Source organism: Heteronotia binoei, chromosome 8 (assembly GCF_032191835.1).
Source record: "Heteronotia binoei isolate CCM8104 ecotype False Entrance Well chromosome 8, APGP_CSIRO_Hbin_v1, whole genome shotgun sequence".
Lineage (NCBI taxonomy): Eukaryota > Metazoa > Chordata > Lepidosauria > Squamata > Gekkonidae > Heteronotia > Heteronotia binoei.
This window is the reverse complement of record NC_083230.1, coordinates 59,827,269-59,851,283: the sequence shown is the minus strand read 5'-3', so window position 1 is coordinate 59,851,283 and position 24,015 is coordinate 59,827,269. Positions and strand designations below refer to the sequence as shown.

Sequence of the window (24,015 nt, the reverse complement as noted above, 5' to 3'; positions counted from 1 at the left end):
CAAGTGGCACAAAATGTGAAGCTTGTAGTCTGAACTGGAAAAGGACTGGGGAGGGGATAAAGAGTTTTTATGCCAATATCAGTAGTTTCTTCCTACCCACAAGTCAGAAAGAATCACATGAAACGGAACTTCACATATAAATTTAGAGGTTTGCAGCTGACATATTTTACACACTGACTCCATGAGAATGATTCACTGTCCAGCACTTAAACAAGGCATGCTTAGCTGATCTCTGAAGAACCATTCACCTCCATAAAGCTTAATGTACATGCCTTTCACATGATCAGAACTTCAGTTATGTCCCAGGCACTGAGTTCTGCAGAGATCAAAAGTGCTTTGAAATATTAAGAGCCCTCTGACTTGAAAGAATTCCTATATCACATTGAAGAGCTGTTCATGATTGCAAGTTGTACCAAGGGTCTTCCAGGGGTTTGCATTCCAATAGAAACATGAGTCCAAAAGTGTTCACTAAAGGCAATTTATTGAAAGTATGACTATAAAAATAAAAGTCAAAATTAAATTTGCATTCTCAGTAGGCTAGCTCATATTGAGAAAAAACCTGAGTGGAAATAAGAAAGCATACCTTCAATCTGTTTGGTACTACTTAATTTCTATAGTATTTTATGCAATGATTAGATAGTTACAAACTGCTCAGGATGTCCAAGGCCAAAAAAAAAAGGCACACCCAATTGTAAAAATGTAATGATAAAACAATTAATAAAGCTCTGTCCTTTACTAGCATCCTAAAATATTGATCCCAAAACAAATGCCTTGGCTGTTATGGGCTGTTCTTTGTCAGGTAAAGATAACAATTCAGCATAACCAGTCTATATTAGGAGGCAAAATGCACACATAAAAATGCAATTTAATCACCTGCATGTGGGTGGTGGAGAATCTAAAAAAAAAAAAATCACATTGGAGCTTCTTCTGGGTCTATTGCTTCCAAATTTATGATAACTAAGATTTCAGTGTGGTACAATTTAAAACCAACATATATTTATGATATACAATATTAAAACATGGAGGCTTGATTAAATATATTTTAATCCCCTTATAAAACTATTCACAAATATACACAATTTAAAGTGACCTCCCCTATATACATATTTGTGGGACAGAGGCAGTTCACTGGATAGCTCTCTGCTTCTGGCTGCTGGGAGTGCCTTGACATGCCCAAACAATATCATGTGCATTGGTTTCAAGTCTCAGGCAGCTCATAGTACATGATAGATGAGCCTGGGATGAGGGGTCTCTGGAGTGCCTGGCTGGGATTCAGGGCTGGCACCGGGAGAGAGGGAAGCTGTGTCCTGTAAGGGCAGTGCAGGCTGAGCCGAGGAAGAGATTCGATCCACTATACTGGACAAACAATCCAGGCTGGATAGAGCCATACTCGTATCTGAGGAATAGACTGCAAAGAGGAAGAAAGAAATGGCATTCAGTTAAAAGAGATGTCATCCAATTGTTATATACCACCTTGGGCATTTTTAATAGGGAATATTTCTTACATAAAATTTAATTAGAGCTTTCAAAGGTCTGTGGAAAAATGCTCTGGAATCCCTGAACCTTCCAGACAGAAATCACCTACCTTGATGTGGCCTTATGCTAGGAAGGCCTTCAAACCTTACCATTGTGGAGATCAGAGAAGTAGACATTGTCGTAAGAGCTGTTTCTCCTGGACCACATGGGGCTGTTGCATTCAACCTGAAACAGAGTTTTGTCGCTATTGGAACAATAGCTAATTCAGTTACATTTACTCTAAGCCACCACAAACAGAGTGATGTTCAAACCCAACATAGCAAAGCTCCCATATAACTATCTTGTGTGAAAGAACGATGGATGACCTTTATTCTGTCTCAGAATGATTGCCGCAGGGTGGGTGGGGGGGGGGGGAGTTAGAAGAGATTTTCTTCCAAGCTAGGGTGGTTAGTGATAACTCAGATGGGGAGGCAAGCACTTGCTTTTGTATTCTCAAGGATAAAAAAAAAAAAGCTAGACTAGGAAAAGTTGAGGACAGTAGGAAAAGAGGAAGACTTAACATGAGATGGATTCAATAAAGGAATGAACAGCCTTCAGTTTGCAGGACCTGAGCAAACTAGTGGGATGTTTTGGAGGTCATCAGTTCATAGGGTGACCATAAATTAGATGTGATGTGACAGCACATAACACACATAGGTTAGTGTGGCTTGCTTAGTCTGAGTCATGCAAGAATGATCAGCTCTGCTGCCACCTTTCTGATGGAGGTACTGTTTTCAGACTGCAGCACAGTACTCTGGATGCTATAGATCCCATATGGGAGGGTGAGTGGAATGAAGATTGGCAAATTTCCTTCTAAAGCTAGAGTTGCTAGAATTCCTTCGTATACAGCACCACCTGAGATAAAAGAACCCTGCTCCCATGCCCTGGTGCAGGATGATTCACAACATTTTACATGAGGAGATACTCTTTATCTTGTCACATAGTCAATGACTGGCATTTAGAAGGAGAGATCCTAGTGAACTGGATCTCTTCTTTGAGCATCTATAGGTAACTGAGCAAAAAGCCTCTTGAAATATATAATGGTACACTACTACAAGCAGCGCAGCAGCAATCTACTGCTGTAGTAAGTGTGGAATCACATTTACAATGCATTTAGTGCAATTAAGAGTTAATCTTCCCCCAGTTATGTGATTCTATATTATGAAAGAATTCCACCTGATTTATTTTGTTTCGAAATTAGACACAAAATGGATTCTAATAATAATATAAATAATATACAATTAAAATACATTAAAATTAACAAACTCATATAATTAAAATTTAGGCACAATTTCAAAAACCATTCTGAACCATTCCATTTGCTCATTGAGTGCTGTTAGGCCATTATCTTTCCCTTCCCCTCCAAGAAGGGGTGGTTAAAGATGTGATAGACAGAGATGTTGGAGGTATAACTGTTACATCAGTGTAGTGTAGTGGTTAGAATGTCAGACTAGTATCTGGGAGACCTAAGTTCAAATCCCAACCATATGCCATTGAAGCTTGCTGGGTTACCTTGGGCCGGTCACACTCTCTCAGGCAAACCTACCTCACAGGGCTGTTGTATGGATAAAATGGAGAAGAGAAGGATGCATGTCGCTTTAGTTTCCCATTGGAGAGAAAGGTGAAGTAAAAATGAATTAAAGAAATAAATACTATCAAAATTGGGACCAGTTTTATTTCAGCATATTTAATTAGAGTGGGTGAGTAATAGCTAGACATTGTACAGAATTTCTCAGCTGACCTCCTGAGAAGCCAAGTCCTCTTTGGCTTCTGTTCTGACACTGCTTCTTGGGAGAGCAACGGAAAGGAAGGGGAACCAAGGCCAAAGCATCTGAGGAGCACCAAGTTAACCATGAAGAATGGATTGGAGCAGGAGAAAGCATCAGCCCGGCAGGGAAAGGATACTTTCCCATGGCTTCAGGCAAGCGCATCAAAGCCTGGCACGCCCAGACCAAACGCCACACAAAAAGAATGTGGCCGCAACAAGGCCCCCCAGCACTGTGCCTGTGGGTGTGTTTTCTCCATCAGCATGGAATAAACGCCTGGGAGAAACAAATGTTTCATCTCTGTTGGCAGGCTGGGGGTGGGGAGAGGAGCCCAGGCATTTCCAACGTTGTTTGGTTTGTGCCCTTGTCAAAAGAATATCCACCAGAACCCCTTGAGACTGCTCTTCTACACACAGGCAAATTGCAGCAACAGACTCTTGAGATTGTTTGGAAAGATAATACTCTGAAGCCCAACCCGTGTATGTGGTGGGAAGTAGTAAGAGCCACGGCTTGCAGCAAGAATGTTTGCCAAAGCAAGTCCCATCCTCAGCTAATTAGGTCGGATGACTTGGAATACAAAGGTCTCTGCTTGGATCCCAAACATGTGGTTGGGAAACCCCACTGGTTTCAACAAACTTCAAAGCAACATCATTAGAAAGATCTGAGTGTCTAATCAACTGCCCTGATTTAACAGCCTGCGGATGCAATCCTAAGCACGCTTACATGAGAGCCAGTCCCACAGGATTCAGTGAGACTTCCTTCTGGGAACACATGCTCTCTGGAGTCTGGACGGTATTGTAAGTGCATTTAGTTGCACTGCCACTAGTGTATCTTCTAAATTAGTGCTTTAAAGCATAGGGCTTTCTTTAATGTAAAGATTTCCTTCTTTGAGAGTCAGTTTGGACTTCTGGGATTCATCAGGTGCTCATTTTAGAAACAGTATTCCAATGCTATGCATATTGTCTAGGAAATGTCCTGCTGCCTGCAGTACAGTTTACTTCCAAGTAGACGGCCATTTTACATATTTGGCCTTCAGTAGTGGAGCGCTGAAGGCCCAGTTTTCTTTGTATCAATCTTAGCTGTTGTTAGAAATTGCAAGTTTTTGAAGCAACCCCCCCTCCTTCCCAGGATACACTCACAAAAAACTCTAGTAATATCCCAACCTAGAGCTGGCAGCCCTAACCCCACCAAAAAGGCTTGAGTAGACCTGCTTAGAATTGTTCTCCTGGTCATTATGTGGGGCCAGCAGCAAGCAGTGTTATGAGGGTTCTGGGTTCAGATTCTTGCTCAGCCATTGGAAGACAGCAGACAGTGGTTGACAGAAAGGTGAGCCAGGCTGACTGGTTTGTGTGACCAGCCAAAGAAGGAGGAGGAGGGAGGAGGTGGTGGTGGTAAAGGTAGTCCCCCTGGGCAAGCACCAGTCGTTTCCGACTCTGGGGTGACATCACATCAGGAGGTTTTCACAGCAGACTTTTAACGGGGTGGTTTGCCATTGCCTTCCTCAGTCCTTTACACTTTCCCCTCAGCAAGCTGGGTACTCATTTTACCGACCTCGGAATGATGGAAAGCTGAGCCAACCTCGAGCCGGCTACCTGACCCAAGCTTCCGCCGGGATCGAACTCAGGTCAGGAGAGAGCAAGCGCTGTGCTCAGCCGCCTCTTTTTGGGCCTCAGCCAGTCCTCGGCTCTTTGTGGCCCTTTCTTCTTTCCTCCTGCTCTCGGGGAATCTCACAAGGACTCCTCTCCCCCCCCCCCCGTGCTGCAGGTGCGCCCCTTTGCCTGGGGACCTCCCCTCCCCCCCCCAGCAGCAGCAGCCGTGGCCGCGGACCCCTCGCCCTCCGTGGAGGCTTACCGCGCCGTCGGAGCAGCTGGAGGTGGGGCTGGCGGGCTGGGAGGCGGCGGGGGCTGGCGGGCGGCAGCGCTGGTGGCGGCGCAGGAGGTGCTGGAGGCTGTCGATGTAGCGGATGGCGTTGCGCAGGATCTCCACCTTGGGCAGGCGCTGCCCTTGGGCCGGGCTGGCGGCCGTGCAGCGCTTGAGGGCCTCGAAGGCCTGGTTGACCTTCCGCAGGCGGCGCCGCTCCCGCAGCGTGGCCGCCTTGCGCCGGTCGCCCGAGCTCGACTGCTGCTTGCACGCTTTGCACGCCCAGCGCAGGCACTGGTGGGGCCCGCCGCCCGGCCGCAGCTGCCCCTCCTCGGCCAGGGCTCCGCCCGCCGCCCGCTCCCCCTCCGGCGAGCCCACCGAGAAGAAGGAGGGCGAGAACCGGCGGCCCTGCAGCCCCTCCATCCCGCGGCGCCCGAGCCCTCCCGCCCCCACCAGTCCGCGGCTAGCTGCCCGGGCCTGGGGGCATCCTGCCGCTGGCACCGTGGGCGGCTCGTCGGGCTCTCTGTGGAGCCGGTGGGCTGGCTGCCGCCTTCTTAAAGGGCCGGATCCGGGGCGGGGGGCAATTAGTAACACTTCGGAGATCACAGAACTTAGCAGCGAAAGGGGCGGGAGAGGGAGGCGAGGGGGAGGGGAGGGGCGGGAAAGGCGCCGGCTCCAGGGTCATCGAGGCCCCCTGGCCCTCCTCGGAAGGAAGCCTCTCCCAGCTGGGACGGAGCAGAGTCTTCTTTCTCTCTCCTTCTCTCGGGAAGGGGCGCACGGATCGTCTCCCCACCGCCCCGCCCCCCCCCCCCCACAGGCGGGTTTCAGTAGAACTTGCTTCCCGCAGGAGGTGCGCTTCTTATAGAGAGCCCTCCTTCTTCGCCACGACTTTCCCAGTAGCGATAGTGACCCCGGCCGGGTTTGAGAGGCCTTGGCGACCACGAGGGCACTTCCAGCAATGGGGCAGTTTTTTGTGAGCAGGACACATTTCTTCTGGCTTTGGGGTCAGGAGCAGCCCAGGCAGCACCGGGCGTGCAGCTCTACGTCCTGGGCCCGTTCCTTAGCAGCGCCACCACCAGCCGGGTGCCTCTCTTCCCTCCCTCCCTCCCGAGCTCTTCAACAGAGCCGCGGGATGGGTCTGGCCCGACGGGATTTCTCTTGCCTGAGCCTCCCCACAACTGGTCCCGTTTATGCCGGGAAGCCGGTGCCCCAAGACAAAGCGGCCTCCGGGCTCAGCTTGCCAGAGGAGCTGGAGGAGGATAAAGGGCTGGGCCCGAGCACCGTTACAGATGCGATCCAGCTGCCAGCCTCCCTCTCCCCCCCCCCCCAGCAATTTCTAGCCCGACCAGCCCGGAGAGACGACAAAAGCTTCCCAGAGATCCGATGAAGCGCTTGGCGGGGGTGGGGGGCACTTCATCACACTGGTGATGAAAAGGCATTTAGCAGACCTCTGCTAAGCCCCCCCCTTTGGCCCCCACCGGATGAGGCCTAGCGAGGACTTGCCGGGTGCAGCACTGCTGTCTCGCGGAGGCCAGTCGCCTTCCTTTGAGGGACAGAAACCTACAGGGGAGGGACGGTGGCTCACTGGTAGAGCATCTGCTTGGTAAGCAGAAGGTCCCAGGTTCAATCCCCGGCATCTCCAACTAAAAAGGGTCCAGGCAAATAGGCGCGCATATGTTCAACAAGCACAAGTGGTGAAAACACCCGGCAGCTGCTGGCTTGGTGCAGCCTGCAGACGGCACTGCTTAGGGGGTGGACCAGGCGCGCCGGTTTCCAGTCCCCTCTCTCGCCCAGGAAGCTTGTTGCCCCTGCGGGGAGTCAGTCACCCACACTCTGCTTGGCAGGAGGGACGGACGGACGGAGGGAGAATGAGGCTCAGGCCCGGAGATCCTCGGAGACGAATGAAAAACACCTCAAGCTGCTTTCATGATTGACAGGCCCCAACCATTTTACTCTGAGTTGGATCGCGCTCTGCGCCCTTGAAATCAGGTCACACATTCACACCCCAGACCTCTTTCACCGGAGGACAAGCTGAATTAATCCTCATTTTCAGATTCTGAGTGAGGCCTAAAGGAGGAGAAGGAGGAGATTGAATTTATACCCGGTTCTTCACAACCAGAAGGAGTCTCAGTGCCGCTTACAATCTGCTTTCGGCTCCCCTCCCCACAACAGATACCTTGTGAGCAATACTCCCTCTAAGCTGTGCAGTCTTTTGGGCAAAAATTCTACTTTGTGAGCTACTGGCGTGAAAGTTGTGAGCTACTGCATAAATTAGTTTGCTCTAGGGCCATTTTTTCTAAGCTGAGACAAAAACGCGTGAGCCGGAAGCTAAAAAACAATGAATTAACTCACACTAACTCAGCTTAGAGGGAACACTGCCTGTTAGGTAGGTGGAGGTGAAACAGCTCTAGCAGAAACTGCTCTTGAGAGGAACAGCTCTGGGAGAACTTGTGACTGACTCAAGATCACATCAGCAGGTGCATGTGAAGGAGTGGGGAATCAAACCCGTTTCTCCCAGATAAGAGTCTGCACACTTAACTACTACACGAAACTGGCTCTTTCAATAGCATGGTACTATTGCAACTAGAAACAACAACCCTAACAACCTTTGTTAGGATCAACCAAAAGAACACCATACAGACAGCAAGCTAGCTTTCCAGTTCTCCAGAGTTCTTCCTCAGGATGGGTGCTGCTGTTTCGCCAAGGGCTGGAACCGGAAAGCAGGCATTTCAGCCCAGTTATTTAGCTCCCTCATCTGTTTCGTGGGTAGAATGTAGGGTTGCCATCTCTGGGCTGGGAAATACCTGGAGATTTGAGGAGTGGAGTTTGAGGATTGTGGCGTTTGGCAAGGAGAGGGATTTCAGTAGGGTACAATGCCATAGAGTCCACCTTCTGAAGTGGCCATGGTCTTCAGGTGAAGACTCCGAAACCGCAGGAATGGTGGCTGCGGACTGGCTCCAAGACATGATTCTCTTCCTCCGTACCACCCTCAAATTCCAACCCCCCACATTTCTCTGTGAAAGAAGCCACATGCCAAATTCAAGCTAATTTTAATGGTTTTGTTCTATAGCTGTAGCCATGCCGCTGAATTCGAAAGTTGTGATCAGATTACATCAAAGCACAAGAGTCGGACTCTGCTGCCATGAGGCTGGTATCAGTATCAGTTTGCTGAGGACACAGCCAGGGAATTAGCGCTGTGCAGGAAAAAGGGCTGCAGCGCCCTGACTGTCGACGCCTTCTCGGAGTTTGGGGAGGAATCTCCCAGCAAGCAAAGAAAGACACGCCCCCCCCCACCAGCAGCCTTTTTTTTTTTTGTCAGCTGTAACTCGAGGACTTGCTTGGATCGAGATTTTGCTTTAGCGCATTCCCAGGGGCGAAAATAGACCCGCTTACAGATTTATGCTTTGAGCACAAATAAACTTGATCTTTCAGGGCGCTTTGGCTGTAAATGCCTACTGTGCATCAGCCGCCCTGACTGGGAGGCTACTCCCGGCGGCCCCCTTGTATGGAGGGAACAGCCCTCCCTCACCGCCAGGGCAACGGGGATGGCCGCAGAGTTGCGCATTCACCTAGCATTGTTACGAATGAGCGCAAAGGAAAAGCTAAACAAGATTTCGGGCATTGCCCCTTGCATCGTTTCCAAATGGAAAGCCTGGCAGGGCCAAGAGGATACTGCACTCCTTGCTCTGACTGTTCTTGTGCGTAACAGGGATCTCATGTCTCTCGAAGCGCACGAAATTTTCCCATCTTCCAATCCGACCTGGAGGCTGTGCATATCGGTCAGACCATCCAGGCCTTTCTTTTGTCGCTGCTGCTCCGATGCGCCCATTCTGCATCTCTACGAATGAAAATATTCCCTGCTCTACCTGCTTTGCACTTTCTGGTGAACTCACTGACGCCGAAACCTACATTAGCAAACTTGGAGAGATCCAGGTGGGCAGCCGTGTTGGTCCGAAGCAACAAAAGAAAGTTGGACTCCAGGAGCACTTTTCAGACCAACGAAGTTGAATTCTGGGTATAAACTTCCGCGTACTAAAAGCTCACTTCGTCAGCCAATAGTATGCAATATAACGGAGTAGAAATCTTTCTGACAGAACTACTCTTAGGGTGTTCCACACACCCTAAATAATGCACTTTCAATCCAATTTCAATGCACTTTGCAACTGGATTTTACTGTGTGAACTGGCAAAATCCAATTGCAAAGAGCACTGGAAGTGGATTGAAAGTGCATTATTTAGCACATGCAAAAGTGCCCTTAGAAAAGGATGTTGTTAGTTTAACCCAGGGGTGGCCAAACTTGCTTAACGTAAGAGTCACATAGAATAAATGTCAGATGTTGAAGAGCCACAAGGAAGGAAGGAAGGAAGGAAGGAAGGAAGGAAGGAAGGAAGGAAGGAAGGAAGGAAGGAAGGAAGGAAGGAAGGAAGGAAGGAAGGAAGGAAGGAAGGAAGCTGGCTGGCTGGCTGGCTGGCTGGCTGGCTGGCTTGGCTTGGAGAAGTGATAGAGAGAAATGCCTTCTCCAAGCTGACTGATGGGGCAATGGAGGGCTTCAAAAGCCACACAATATGGGTTAAAGAGCCACCTGTGGCTCCCGAACCACAGTTTGGCCGCCTCTGGTTTAACCCATACATCCACTATCTTATAAAACTTCGAGAGAGTTGTGGGAAAGTCTGAGGAAACTGCCAGGTTCAAGCTGGGTTTATGTGTCGACTGGAAAAGCGCTCTCCATTTTTAGAGTGAATCAGTACAACTTGTTGCAGAAATTTATGAATATATTGATGAGAACGTTGACATTTGTGCGCTGAGAACATTGACATTTGTCAAATTGTTCCTCCCTTCGTGGAGGAAAGAGTGAAAAGGCAAGGCTGGGCTGGGGCGCTGGGGCAGAAGGGGCAGCCTTCCTGGTTTGGCCGAAATCCAGCAGTCGCCTCATCTGTAAGAGCGAGAGATGACAGACCCGGGCAGGCCTGCGGGCCACGGAGCTGGAGGAGGCTGGTTCGCGTTAGCAAGAGAGACTCGGGTTGAGACATCGCAGGCAGGGAGCCTCCCCTTAACTGCCGTCTCCCTCACAGGATCCTTGTGAAGACAGACTGAGGAAGAAGTGGCAGGCATGCGCTCTGAGGACATTTTAAAAAATTAGTAAAACCAGCAGATTCTCAAGTCCTCTCATGCCTGGCCAGCTCGCAAGAAGGCGGCCGCCTTTTCTGCTCCTGCAGCTGAGAAACAGGCTACTTGAGGCCAGGAGACCCGCGGGCTTCGCAAATGCCCCATCTCGCCTAGTTGGCCAAGAGCCTCCCGGACCGCCACCCGGCGATTGCCTCCTGCTCCTGGCTTCTGGGGCGGGCGGAGCGCGCGGGGAGGGGGGGGCAATTAGCCTCCCTTTGAGGCACCCGCTCCCGTTTGTAAACCGATCTCCAAACGCAGTTGCAGCAGCGTCCCGCAGGGGAGAGGAATTCGAGAAGCGGGTCCTGGGAATGCGAAGGAGCCACGGAGACACTGCTGGGAAGAAACCGAGCAAGCCCGGCGTGCAGGGGCGGCTGCCAACAACAGCAAGAGGCAGCCCCCACCCCTTCCGGAGATGGCTCTAGCCTGGCTTTCCTTACCGCTGAGGGAACTGGACAGCCTCAAGCAAAGAGTCTCCGAGAGAATGTGCCGAGGGCCGTTCTCACCCCATGGAAAGAAAGGAAGCTCTGCACGGCCACCCGGCGGCATGCAAATCGACGGGAAGGCTCGCTCGTGGCTTTAACACCTGCGTGGGGCTGCAGGTCTCGCGGGTCTCGCGGCCAAGCTTGTCCCAGAAATGCCCGAGCAGCAGCAGCACCTCGATTTCTGTCCAGGCTGCGGCTGAGGGGGGTGGTCACAATCCATGGAAGCTGGAGAACCGAGGAAAGACATTGAGATTTTTGTTCTATAGAAGAAGTGTTCAGATACTGAATATATATGTAGTACTCTGCGAGAAAGAGGCAGGTTTCAATTTCCCTTAAATCTATTGGATTCTGCAACTGCTGAGACCCCTAAGAAGGTGGGCGGTGGAGAGAAGTCTTACACGGATGTAAGTGCAAGGCGAAGGATGCTTTTCAAAAATAATCCAAAGAAAGGTTACACACTACTTGAGGGGGGCGGGGGGAGGTGTCAGTCAAACCTCAGTCACACAATTGCTTTGCCCGTACTGAAGCTTACCCAGACTGGGCGGACAGGTATCATCAGCGCTGTGGTGGATTGTGGCGGTGCTTCTTTTTGCCTAGAAATGTCACATCCCCGCCCCCCGCCTACATTTCCTCCCTCTTTCGGTCTATATAGCTGTCTACTGAGGCCAGACTTCACGCCTCTCTGGTGCGCCGCTTAATGCGAAGGCCGCGTCTTGGAGGTGCCAGGAAATCCCCTCCCCTTTCGCTTTCCTCTCCGATGGGTTTTCTCCTTGCCGGGCTGGTGTTCGGAGCGCCACTTTTTTCGGGGGCGGCAACCGCGCTTGCGCCTGGGCGCACCTAGGTCAACAACCAGCAGCAGTCCTGGCTGGGGCCGGCGTGGGGAATGCTCCGCCCGGGCCCAGCTGCGCAAACCATCGGCCGGGCGGGGCCCAGGCACTCCCGGGCGAGATCCAAAACTGGCTGGGGCTGGGGGAGGGAGCGATGCTCCACTCCGGGCCGCCGCCTCTGCCTCCCAGTCCAGCCCGGCTCCGCAGGCTTCGAAACCGCCCTTGCTGGAGAGCGCGCGTTTCCGGAAGGGGCTTCCCCTTTCTCAGGTGCCCCAAAAGCCAGCGAGATCGAGGCCCTGCCGCAGTCCGACCCAGCAGGAGGCTCGGGAAACTCTTCTGGGATGCAGCTGGCACAGCGCAAGCGCTGGCTGGTGTGCAGAGCATCTCCAAGCTGGAGGCAGGGGAAGCCACATGCAAACGCGATCTGAAGGGCGACCTGAACGACTCGGCGCTCCGAAAGAGAGCGCGGCAGGAGCATCCCGGGGTTCAAAGGAGTGTGCGCCGACGGCAAAACCAAAGGAGCGCGCACAAGCTCTGCCCCCACCCCCACATAACCTTTGGTCTAGCCAGATGCTTGGGGGGCTTTCCACACAGGGACCGGCGGCTTGGGACAGGATCCACAGCACAGTTATAATTTTTAGGGACTCCAGGGAAATATCCTGTGCATTTGGTCAAAATGGCTATTTTCAGTAGCATTAACATCTCACTTCAGTTGCACTCTTTTATGTCTATGGTTTTTCCTCTCCAAAAGATGAGCAACCACTTATGCAGCTAAGATTCCCCCTCCCCTCAAAAAAGAAGTATCATACAGAAGCTGGCAGGGGAGACTCTGATTGGAGCTGCTCCACGGATCCTCTTTTTTATTCTGGTTTTCAGCGTGAAGCAGGGGGCATCGCAGTCCAGAGGAGAGGATCTTTCCAGCAGCCATTTTCAAGAGTGTCTCTTCCAAACTCAGCCTGGGTTCAATTTATGAAATAAAACAGAACGGTTCCAAGAGCAAAGGCTGCAGTTTCAGTCTACCTAAAAATATTTCTATCAGATTGTGCTACCTTTGGGCCAGAGAAGGACACCCCCTGGTCCAAATAATACATTTGCAAAGGTTTGAAGCATATGGTTAGGTTATATTTGGTCATTACGAACAGTGCATGTTTAAGAATTAAGAGTGTGGATGGATAAACAAGCCAGCCAGCCACAATCTCAACAGATTGTCAGGATGAGGTCTTGCTGCACTGAGGTCCTGTCCCTGACCAACCCAATTGCTGCCTTCTCCCAGCAGCGTAGGTGACTATTTCGCATCCAAGAAACTACGGAGTGCGCACTTGCCTCCCTCCCTACAGAGCACCATCCACATCCGCCCCCAACCCTCCCCTCCCCACATACTAGTGATTAAAACATCTAGATCTAAACGGTGATGAGTTCCTAGGCAGGCCTGAGCCTCAGCACTTTCGTGTGTAGAAATTAAATCTGTCTCCCCTCGTCCCATAAAACACACACCCTCCTTGGGTGCCACTGCAGAAACCTTCAGATGCCTCCAGAGACGGGTCCGATCCTGGGATTAAACTTCCCAGAATCAGGGGTCCCTTCTGACAGCTATAGCAACCAAACAAGGAGCGAACCGCCATCCTCTGGAGAGGCACATGTTCCTTTAACAAACACAATAAGCCGGCAGGCAAAGCCCAAAGATCCGGAGCAAGAATCCCGCCTGGAGAGAGGCACTGACTGGCTCCTCTTGGAGAAATGACAAGTAAGGGGAGAGATTCACGCCAGACGGGGACGAAGGGGTGGCGGTGGGGGATTTTATGACTCCTGGAATTCGAGACATTCCGAAGTTTGCGGGTGGGTGGGTGGTTGGGGACTCGAATGCCTCACTCTGAATTCTAGTTCGTAGACAGAATTCGGCGTGACTTTTGGCAGACACGATTTAATTTTGTGCGAATGTGAGAGAAAGGGCCGTAAAGATCATCAGAACCTGGTTAGGAAAAGTGCCAGCCTTCCATCGCAGCTGGGTTAAGCTTAGAAGAATTTGAGTGATGTATTCAGCAGACGAAGTTTGGAAAACATCATAAAGGGGAGGGGAGGAGCGGGGTCTGGGCGCAGGCCTGGTCGAAGGGAGCTTTCTCGGCTTTCTTCGCCCTCAGGAACAGCTGCTGGCAACGGGAGGAGGGGCTCGAAAGGAGATCCCGGAGCGCGGCATATGCCAGGGAGAGTCACTGCTGCCGTTAGTATCCTTCCGGCAAATCTTTGCTGAACGGGCTACCAGTAAAAACGCTGTTCCCCAGGCAGGCTTCGGCGAAGGGCCTTGCCTCGGGTCCACACTAGAGCCGGCCTTTCCAAGGATTGTTCTGGGGCAGCGATTACTAGGATCGGGAGCCGGGAGCTGAGAGCGAGCCGGGAGCAGTCGCCGCAAGAGGCCTTCGGCTTCCAGGCTCTGGTGCCAAGAAAAATAAGCAGTGGCTTTTCGGGTTAGCTTTACAGGTGATGTCCTCGCTTTCAAGCAACCCAAGAGGGAAATCACTTCCAATTAGAGCTGAACCGGATCACTCTGAGCGCTCCTCAGGATGGCGGGGGGTTGGGGGAGTCGGAGCCTGCTTATCTTTGCGCCGCTCCTCCTGGACTTCCAGGGCCCTCGTTGCTTTGGCTGTAGACTTAGATAAAGATTATCGTTATTAATATCAAACACAAACATTGGAATCAGAAACATCTCGAGGCCTGGGCCGGAGCCCCTGAGGTCGCGGGCACTTTGGGGGCGGGGGGGGGGTTTCCTTTGTCTTGCTTTAATGAGAAACCTTGAAGCCCCGCTTACTCCAAACAATTTCTCACGTTACTCTGTTTGGCCGCAGAGGACAAAGACGGCGGGATGGGCGGGGGAGCCAAACATCATTTGGCGGGGCTAAAATATCCAGCCGGGTGTTTTTCTTCCCGGCTGCAGACTGCAAAGGAGCTTTTTAGCTGTCCGCTCCCTCCTTCGGTCAGGGAAAAAGCAACTCTGGAAAACAATTTTTAAAGCGTAGGTGGTTTACTCTTTGGGGGTTCTTTAAAAAAAAAAAAAAAAAGCGCCAAAGTTTTTACTCTATCTAAAAACTACAAATATCAGTGGAAAAGTTGGTGACTATCCATATTCTATGCTTATATACAGTTACCAAACGCTTTGTTTTCCCTGAAAAAACCGTTGCTATATAGCAGGGTGAGTTTTATTTGTTAGTGTAGGTAATATATATAGAACAATGTATATATGAAATGCACCCACATAACTTGAAAGGCCGTTTGGAACACTGTAAGCAGTCTTTGGGAGTAGAAATAAGGACACCATCATATTTTTAGAGTAATCCATGATATTGCTTTGGAATCTTGAACGCTGCGATGTACCCTCTGCCAGTGCGAGTTCTAAGGAGTTAAATTAGGAACAGAACTTGAAAGACTATCTAAGCAAACAAATTTAAGTCAACAAGTCTCCCACATACAGAATAATACAAGAAGATTTGTATAACTAAAACACAGGTGTAGTAGAGAACAGAAACTTGCAGCAGATTATGTCTGAATTCAAGTAAGTGACTCGCTATTCCTTTATCCAATTTAGCTGAGAAAAGTCCAACGTTTCCGGTCGATCAAGTGTCCGAATCCTCCAATGAAGTCCTCTTGCTTAAAGGAACAAACTGGACACCATAGAATCAAGGGTTTAGTTTGGAGGGGAGGGAATGGAGCCGGGTTTTTTTTGTTGTTCAGTCGCACAGTCGAGTCCGACTCTTTGCGACCCCATGGAGCCGCTTACAAGGTGATAAAAATCCAGAGTTGGGCACAGCTCCTCGTTCAGACTCCATCCCTAAACGATTTAGTTGCTGGAGGTTTCAACAACTACATAGTTCGTTGCATTGTCCCTTGGTTATCTTAGGTTGCCAGATCGCTCTGATTATAGCCTATAACCCGCCTTGAGTCTCAGCGAGAAAAGTGGACTATAAAGTTAATCAAATAACAACAATATTTACTTTTCTTAATTAAGATTGTTTAAAAAAACTTCGGGCAATTATCTTTTTGCGGTATTTGTTTGTATAAAACGAGCAGTAGAAGCAGTGGGACACAGTGGTCAAAGGGTGGAGGAGCATTGTAGCGGTCACTTGGGTTCCAATTCCTCCCTGGCCCATTAGGCTCACCTGCCAGATCTTAGTATAACAACCACTCTCTGCCAACCTAAACCTACCCCCGAGGGTGGCTGCTAGGAGGCCCAGTTCCGTGGAAGAAGAGAGGCCGAAAATGTGAATGAAGCGGCTTGATTCCGCCGTTGCGTGGGTCTTGTTCCAAACTGGCCTCTCTTGTTCTAAAATCTAAACTGTCTGACCAAGGGAGCTTGGACTCTCAAAAACTTAAGCCCTGCAACTCTTGTTGGTCTCTAACGCATTCCTACGAAAGCCTGCAAACAGCAGAAAGGCTGGGAGGCAAAGGAGGCGTCACAAAGAGAAGCTCGTTGGATTCCAGCGCCACTGACTGGACTCGAATCTAACGAGCTTTCTTTCTTTGTAACGCCTCCTTTCCCCCCCCAGCCTTTCTGCTGTTTGCAATGCGTTGGTTTTCGGGCGCGCCAAGAACTGAGTTCTGATCCAGACCAACCTTCCGTTGGAGTTAAATCAAGACAGCCGGATGTTAGTCTGCCTTTAGCAGTAGAAAGAAGCAAGAGTCCAGTAGCAGCTTGAAGGCCAACCAAATATGTGGCTTTCGCTGCTCGCTGCTTCTTCGGTTGGAGGACACTTTCTTTGCCTCCAGGCGCCGAAAGGCAGGAGCGATTTTCTCCGCCGGGGAAGTGGGAACTTATTAGACCCGAAAGCCTCGAGTCAGGGGCGCTTCGAGCAGCAGCAGCGGGAGGAGCGCCGGCCGTGGCCCTGGGCCGAGATGCTTTCCCTGCGCCGGGAGGGCAAGACCTGCCCCTCACGCTCGGGGGGGGGGGGGAGCTGGGACACCCGCTCTTTCTGGCGGCGGAGGGGGGCGTGCTGCGTTTCCTTGGTGGCCGCCTCGTCTCGAGAGTATAAACAAGCCGGGGGCTGCTGGTAAAGTTGCCGCTCCCGCCTCAGCAGCGGGTTGTTTGCTCAGCCCGCTAATCAGAGGCGCCTCGTTTTGGCGCCCTTGCGGCCACTTAACCCCTTCCTGCCAGGGGCCTCCTCCCCAGGGAGTCGGGACGGGAGCTCGGCTAGTCCACGCCCATCAATTCTGAGGCAAACAAGCCGCGCCGGGGGATTGGGGGGCGGATTTCTAACCTTTCTCTCTCTCCCGAAAGTGAAGGGAAGCCTTGCTGCTGTTGCCATGATGGAAAGAGCATTTATCCCTCCACGCGGAGAAGAGTCCTTTTCCCAAACAAGACCCAATCCAGGAAGGGGGGGGGGGGAGTATATGACGCAGAAAGACGTTTCCCATTCTTTTCAGAGGCCATTCCTAAGGAGTGGAACTGTGGTCGCCTCCACAGGTGGATGCGCTTTGCAGTATGAGGCCTAGTCCCCCGGTGCGTGCAAGGCGGCATGCAGGCAGGAGGCGGCTGAGGGCCTCCAGTTCCAGGCTTCCCAGGCCAAGGCAGATGACCCGCCTTCTTCCAGCCACTCACTCACTTCCCCAGGCCCACTTCGGACTTTCTGCCTATGAGTCCAGAAAAGAAACCTGAAGGAAGCGCCGCGCTACTCTTGAGCCTAGGAAGCTACTTAAGCTGTTAAAAAAAAAAGCGGGATCCTGTAGGACTGGCGAAGAGATATATGCAACCCCCCCCCCCCCAATTTTAGAGCCATTCCTTTCATCACTTCACAACAACCTTTACACAAATCTCCAACCATTAACACACAAAGGGGTTTTAAACATTTATTTTACAGTCTTTAAAACTTTATCTGGCTTTATGTACAAAGACCACATTTTAAACACATATTAAACATATTTATCTTGCTACTTTTTTTAAAAAAAGGGAAAAATACTAACATTTATTACTAACATTCACACACACAAAAAACACATATCGAGACTTTAAATAAAAGATAACCTTGAACGTCATTCAAACAGGAATGAACTTTTCTGTCTGTTATTATACAAAGAAGATCCTCACTAGAGCACAAGGCCTTGCGTTAATTGTGAAGGAGGAAGAGCGGGTGGTCGAGGCCGCAGGAGGTTAGAAGAAGATGACCTTGGAAGGGGAAGCAGAGAAAGGAGAGCTGGTCTCTGTGCACCTAGCCGAGGGCCAATCTTCCTTTTAAGAAGATGCAGTTGGCATCCTTTAGTCACCCCTCTAGGATTTCCAGAAGAGATCAGAAATTAATTGGCGATGTAGTCTCCAGGGCGACGGGATGGCCACTTCCTTGCGCTGCAGGTTTCCCCAAATACTCCCCCGGGGCTACTTCTCCACCACTTCCTCCCCGCTGGGCACTTTGCGGTCTTCCGAAGAGATACTGTCCACGATAGAGGAGAGACAACGCAGGCTGCTGGAGGCCGAAGAGTCGGGGGGCGGCGCGCCTGGCGTTGGGGGCACAGAGGAGCGAAACAGCAGGTTAGTCAACCCGGACCCAGCGGGGGGAGGGGAGGGCGGGAGACGAGGCACCCCGAGGTCTCCCCGCAAAGCAGGCCGGAGAAACTGCCGCGCCTTCTCTCCAAGTCCGACCACATTTCGATTTAGTTGGCAGCAAGTGCCGCCGATTTCCACCGTGAAGCTGACTTGCAAAGCCACCTTCCAGGGCTGCCCACCCTCGCCTTACTTTCCCGTTGTCAAATGGATGAAGTTGCCATCCCAAGCACGGCCAGGCCCTCCGCCGCCGCTGAATTCGGGACTACTTTGAGGGATGTGCCCCATGCCAGGGGCGCCTCAGCTTTCCCCTTTGCTCGAGGGCGGGAGAGTCAGGCCCCGCAGTAGGCCTTTCAGCGCAAGAGCCGAGCAGCGGGTGGCTTCCGCGTCACGATCCCGGCATTCCTCGGCTGGAGGTCTCCCATCCAAGTACGAACCACGGCTTAGCTTCCGAGCTCCGGGTGGCAGAATAAAACAGGAGTCCTGTGGCGCCCTAGGGCGGACGCATCGGCATTTCATGTATACGTTTATTTGAAAAGTTTAAATTTTCGCTTACAAGCTTTCGTTCTAAATTGACGCTTCCAGGCGCTTATGTTTGTATCACGTTTGTGCCCGTGAAGGTCCCCCCCGGGACTCCTGTTTGATTCTGCTACGCCGCAGTAAGGGCCATTGAAACCCTCGGAAGGACTCGCCGGCGGGCGGGAATGTCACTCCGGCTGCGATCCCCCCTTGTTGGCCCTGGCATGTCAACGCGAAATGGGGCTACTTCGGAAGAGAGCGACTCGACCAGCCTGGAGCAGAAGGATCCGGCGCAAGGGACTCCGGATTCCCCAGGGGCCGCGAAGGCTCCCACCCCGGCAAGGGCGTTTTGCTCCCTCCAGCACCGGCTTCCAATCACCGGGTGGGCTTCAGGCTGGGCTGCGCCTGGGTGCAACAGGGACAAGCGGCTTCCCGCGAAAGGGAGAGCCTGCCGGCCGGGACCGCACCATGCTCAGGCCAGTCCTGGAAACCAGCCGGAGCTCCGTCCACGCCCCGGGGAAGAGCGGGTGGAGCTCAAGGGGAAGGAAGCAAGCAAGCCCCCCGGCACTCCCAGCCCTGGCCATCCCCCCCCTCCGCCGGCCACGTTACCTTCCTTGGGGGGGCTGAGGGGCAGCGCCCTGGAATGCTCCGAGCCGCTGGGCCAGTCGGCGGCGCCGGCGCAGGTGCTCAGGAAGTCGGCAGGGGGCATCTGCAGAGGAGGCGAGAGAAGAAGGGGCTTGAGCGCGGGGGCTCCCGGGCTAAGGGACGTGACCGGGGCTGCGGCGGCGCTTACCTTGCCCGCCTTGGGGCTGAAGGTGCCTGCTGCGGCGGCGGCGGCGGCGTTGGGCAGGAGCAGCTGCTGCCTTTTGTCCTGCTGGTCGAGGCGGTGGAGGAGGTCCTGGAGGCGCTCGATGTAGCTGATGGCGCTGCGCAGGATCTCCACCTTGGGCAGGCGTTGGTTGGGGTTGGCCACCGTCCGCCTCTTGAGGGCCTCGAAGGCCTCGTTGATCTTCTTGAGGCGCCGCCTCTCGCGCAGCGTGGCCGCCTTGCGCCGGTCGGTGGGCGCCGCTTTCCGCTTGCAGGTCTTGCAGGCCCAGATGAGGCACTGGCCGGGGCAGTGGGGCGCCTGCAGGCCCGGCGGCGCCAGCACGTGCTGCTCCTCGCCGCCGCTGCCGCTGCTGCTGTCCCCCCCGCCCCCGCCGCCCTCCGGGGCCAGCTGGTCGGGGCAGGAGGCGGGCGACAGGGTGCCGTCGCTGCCCGGGTACAGCGGTGAGCCCTCGGCCATGTCCAGCTGCTGCAGGCCTCCATTCTCCCCGTCCAAGTAGAAGAAATAGGAGCCGGGCTCGAAAAGGTCCATCATCATGCTCGGGCCCGTCGCCTCTGCGCGGCCTCCGGGCTCCCCCGGGAAGCCCCCCGAGACTCCAGGCGGCCCGGCGGCGGCGGCGGCGGAATTTAATTAGCGCGGTGACATCAGGGCCCCCGGCCCCTTGATATATATAGTCGGCGCTGAAACTCTATCCAACTTTTAGCTGTCGTGGTGCATCACCCTCCGCAGGCCCGGCCAACCAGCCTCCTCCTGGGTGCTGGCCCGACACCATCATCTCCCAGAGTTAGCAAGGGAAAGGCACCCCGCCTCCCCAGACTCCAAGACCCTTTTTTGGGGCGGGGGGGGGAGCAGAAAGAAAGAATAGCAACGTCCAGTTCCTGTGAATTCTGTGCCCTTCAGTGTGAGTGAAATGGGGAGCGGTTGATCGCAGGCCAAAATACTAGGGCTTAGAATGAAAATCCCCTTTCCCTTCCCCCTTCTGGGCTAAGTATAGAACTCCAAGGAGGGTGTACTACATCGGCTGTAATGATTATATTTGCAAACATCTCTCTGCCTTTCCCCCTCCCCCACAAACATGCCATTCCTGTGACCCAAATCCATTAGGCCCTGCCCAGGGGTGGTATAAAGTGATACAAGCACTGCTGCAGCCTGAACTTCCAAGGAATGCTGCCAAAGGGAAGAGCTGGAGCTTCAGCCTGTAGTGGTGACAAGGGGCCATCTGGGCCTATCATAAATGAAACTGTATTCCTGGCATCTTTGAGATGGTGCTGTACTTTCCTTTCAAGCTGCTAGTGAGCCTTCATGTCCAAGCCACAAGATGGGATGCTGTGGATTTGTATGGAGTAGATCTTCACCTTTCCCCCTATCTGTCAAAGTCATACAATTGTTTCAGCATATATGCATCTTGCAATTCAACCTATATTTACTGGGCAACTATGAGTGGGTTGCAGATGGCCATTTACCACATGGACACCACTTGCAAACCACATGCATCCATCTGCTTCACTGTCAGGGTGCTTTTTTTGTAGCAGGAACTCCTTTGCATATTTGTGTCAAGAGCGCTTCTTGCCATTTAGTGGGATGTTACTTTCACTTCTCGTTTAGCCAGCTCTTATCTCTATGTAACAACTGAAGCATTCTTTCTGCCTGAAATGTGCGTACCTGCATGGGGCCTTGGAAAGAACAATGGAAGAGAGACTGCTTGCTTCGCGCCTTGAGTTTGATGGTATAGTGGTTTTGGCATAAGGTATAAGTAGAGGGCCAGTTTTTGCAGGAACCATCTTGATCCAAACCTGTCAGTAAGTCAATAAAAGACTATTCTCTGAATGTGGTGTTGATCACTGAACTGTTGGGGACTGACATATTGCGAAAACTCTCCATTGTCTTGCTGCCTCTCACCACCAACCATGTCAGATGAGGAGAAGGTCAAAAGCAAGGACACTCAAACAGATCCGATTGAGCCAGAAGGGTCCCTGAAAGAGGTACTGAAACTGATACACTGCTTCATCACCACATGGCGGGATGGCAGAAGCTCGAGAGGGTTTGTAGAATGGGAGGACTAGTGCATAGCCACCACCAACCAATACTCTCTCTCACCAGGGCTCCAGGGAGAATACAATGCCTGGGGATTGGACAAGGAGGATGAAAGCTCCATGGGGGCCGCAGTGAGCTGGGCAGGGGATGACACAACCTTCTGGATGCGAGAGGAACTGAGAATGCATAGTCAACAGCTCCAAGAGGAGATGCTGAACATGGGGGACTTTTTTATAACCTCACCTGTCAGCTACAGGGAGTAGTTGCTCATGTTGCTGGAGCACTTCCTGCACAACCAGCACCCCCCACTGTGCTGTCAGATGGAGCTGTGGATGCAGGAGCCGGTGTCGGGGCAGGCGTGGGGACTGGTGGCTTATCGGTCCCACCGGCAGCACCAGTACCTGAGCCAGAACCCAGACCCACCCCCAGTGGACCCAAGGTGTCAGAAACCTGGATCGATGCGACCCCACAAAACTCGGCTACTTCCTGGTGCAAACATGGGGTCATCTCTGAGTCTGGAATGACAACTTCCTGACTGAGGATGCTATGGTTTGTGCCTGGACGGGGTGGCAGCAGGTTGATATGAAATGTGGGCCCCCAAACTCAGGATGGCTAGAGATCTCCTATGGGCCCTCTAAGAACAATTTGAAGACCCCCTCCAAGAGACGGAGGCTATTACAGTGCTCCAGGAGTTCAAACAGGCAGAAGTTGGTGTGAAAGTATACTGCCGAGTTCTGCATGCAAGTCAGCAAGGTGCATGGTTGGGACAAGCGGATGAAGATCGAGCAGTATAAAAGGGGGCTCAACTCCACCTTGTTCACCCAAGTGGTAGTGATAAACACCACCCCAACCCTGGTAGGGTGGATCTAGCTGGCATGTGAAATCAAGAACCGACAGCGTATGGTGACCCTGCACTGAAGGTAGCAGGATGGAAGGACCCCCAAGGGAGCGAAAAGTGAGGGAAAAGCCCCCCCCTCCAAAAGGCAACAATTTCCATGGGGGAAAAGGAGCGATGGATCAAGAACTGCCTTTGTTTCAAGTGTAGGGGGGGAAACCACATTGTGGGCAAATGCCCAAGTACCCTTCGCAGTGGAACCCCCTCAGTCCCAAAGAAGGGGGAAGCAAAGAAGAAAGGCTCTGCACGGACACCAGAGAAGGGGAGCACCACCCTCTTGCACTTCCTGGGTCAATAGGGGGACACCTTGGGGGATGAGAGTGCTGAGGACCAGCCAGTGGGAAACTCCAACAACCTGCTGTGAAGGGTGCAACCCAGCAGGTCATGGGCATCGCCACGCCACTAAGGGTGAGAGTCTCTGGAACTTTGTATTTTATACCAGTCATCCTAGTAAACCCCCTAGCTAAGAGATTTATACAACTGAGGGCATTACTGGATTCTGGGTGCTCCCGAAATTTGCTCTCTCTGGGCCTAGCAGATGCCCTGGTGTTAAACTGAAAGGAGCTACCGTTCCCCTTGCTATTTGAGCAAATGGATGGGGAACCCATGAAGGGGGACATGTGCATGCACGAGACCATTCCCTACATGATGGGAGTGGGAGTGCATTGGGAAGAGAGACCATTTGTCATCGTCCCCTCTGCCTGCTTCCAAGCAGTCCTAGGAATTCAGTGGCTGGCAGATCAATTTGGTGGCATAGCCACGCCGTCTATTTCAATGATGAGAAGTGTGATAACCCTAAGTGGAGAGGGGAGTGGGGTCTGGAACCTCCGCCCCAGATGGAGAAACTGTGACTGCCATTCATGCTGAGTACAGAGACTTAAAAAAGGTTTTTGAGGCCATGGAGGCAGATGAACTTTCCCCTCACAGAACTACGGACTGTGCCAATGAGCTAATTGAGGGGGAGGCTCTTCTAAAAGCTAAATTATACTCTATGAGCAGCCAAAAATGGGAGGAGTTAAAGAAGTTCATTGAAACCAACCTATGGAGGGGTTTCATACAGGCAGCCCAATTACCCCATGCAGCTCCTGTGTTATTCTGAAAGAAAAAAGATGGGAGCCTGAGACTGTGTACCGATTATAGGGGAATCAATGCAATCTTGATGAATAATGCTTACCCCTCCCGCTCATTAAAGACGTCCTTAGTGAAGTATCTCGGGGGGAATCTTTACTAAGCTAGATTTGAGAGATGCCTATTTTAGAGTATGCATAAGAAGACTGCAGATTTATGCTCCACCCTTCTCTCTGAATCAGAGACTCAGAGCGGCTTACAATCTCCTATATCTTCTCCTCCCCACAACAGACACCCTGTGAGATGGGTGGGGCTGAGAGGGCTCTCACAGCAGCTGCCCTTTCAAGGACAACTGTGATAGCTATGGCTGACCCAAGGCCATTCCAGCAGCTGTAAGTGGAGGAGTGGGGAATCAAACCCAGTTCTCCCAGATAAGAGTCCATGCACTTAACCACTACACCAAACTAGCTCTCCAGTTAAAAGAGGGGGACAAGTGGAAGACCACGTTCAACACCCCCCCTTGGACAGTTTGAGTAT

The 24,015-nt window shown here is 52.1% G+C and overlaps 2 protein-coding genes across 2 annotated transcripts; both read right to left on the bottom strand.

The window, feature by feature from the left end:
• Positions 1 to 464: 464 nt before the first annotated feature.
• MYF5 (myogenic factor 5) lies at positions 465 to 5,564 on the bottom strand. The gene is made up of 3 exons (XM_060244418.1): positions 5,133 to 5,564; positions 1,626 to 1,701; positions 465 to 1,408 (listed from the first exon to the last, which is right to left on the bottom strand). Exons 1-3 carry the CDS (start codon positions 5,562 to 5,564, stop codon positions 1,215 to 1,217), a joined length of 702 nt encoding a protein of 233 aa, XP_060100401.1. The 3' UTR covers positions 465 to 1,214.
• A 12,042-nt stretch (positions 5,565 to 17,606) lies between these two features.
• MYF6 (myogenic factor 6) lies at positions 17,607 to 20,046 on the bottom strand. Its single transcript, XM_060244564.1, has 3 exons — positions 19,449 to 20,046; positions 19,265 to 19,364; positions 17,607 to 18,090 (listed from the first exon to the last, which is right to left on the bottom strand). The coding sequence occupies exons 1-3, from the start codon at positions 20,016 to 20,018 to the stop codon at positions 17,972 to 17,974; spliced, it is 789 nt and encodes a 262-aa protein (XP_060100547.1). The 5' UTR covers positions 20,019 to 20,046; the 3' UTR covers positions 17,607 to 17,971.
• Between the last annotated feature and the right edge of the window lie 3,969 nt (positions 20,047 to 24,015).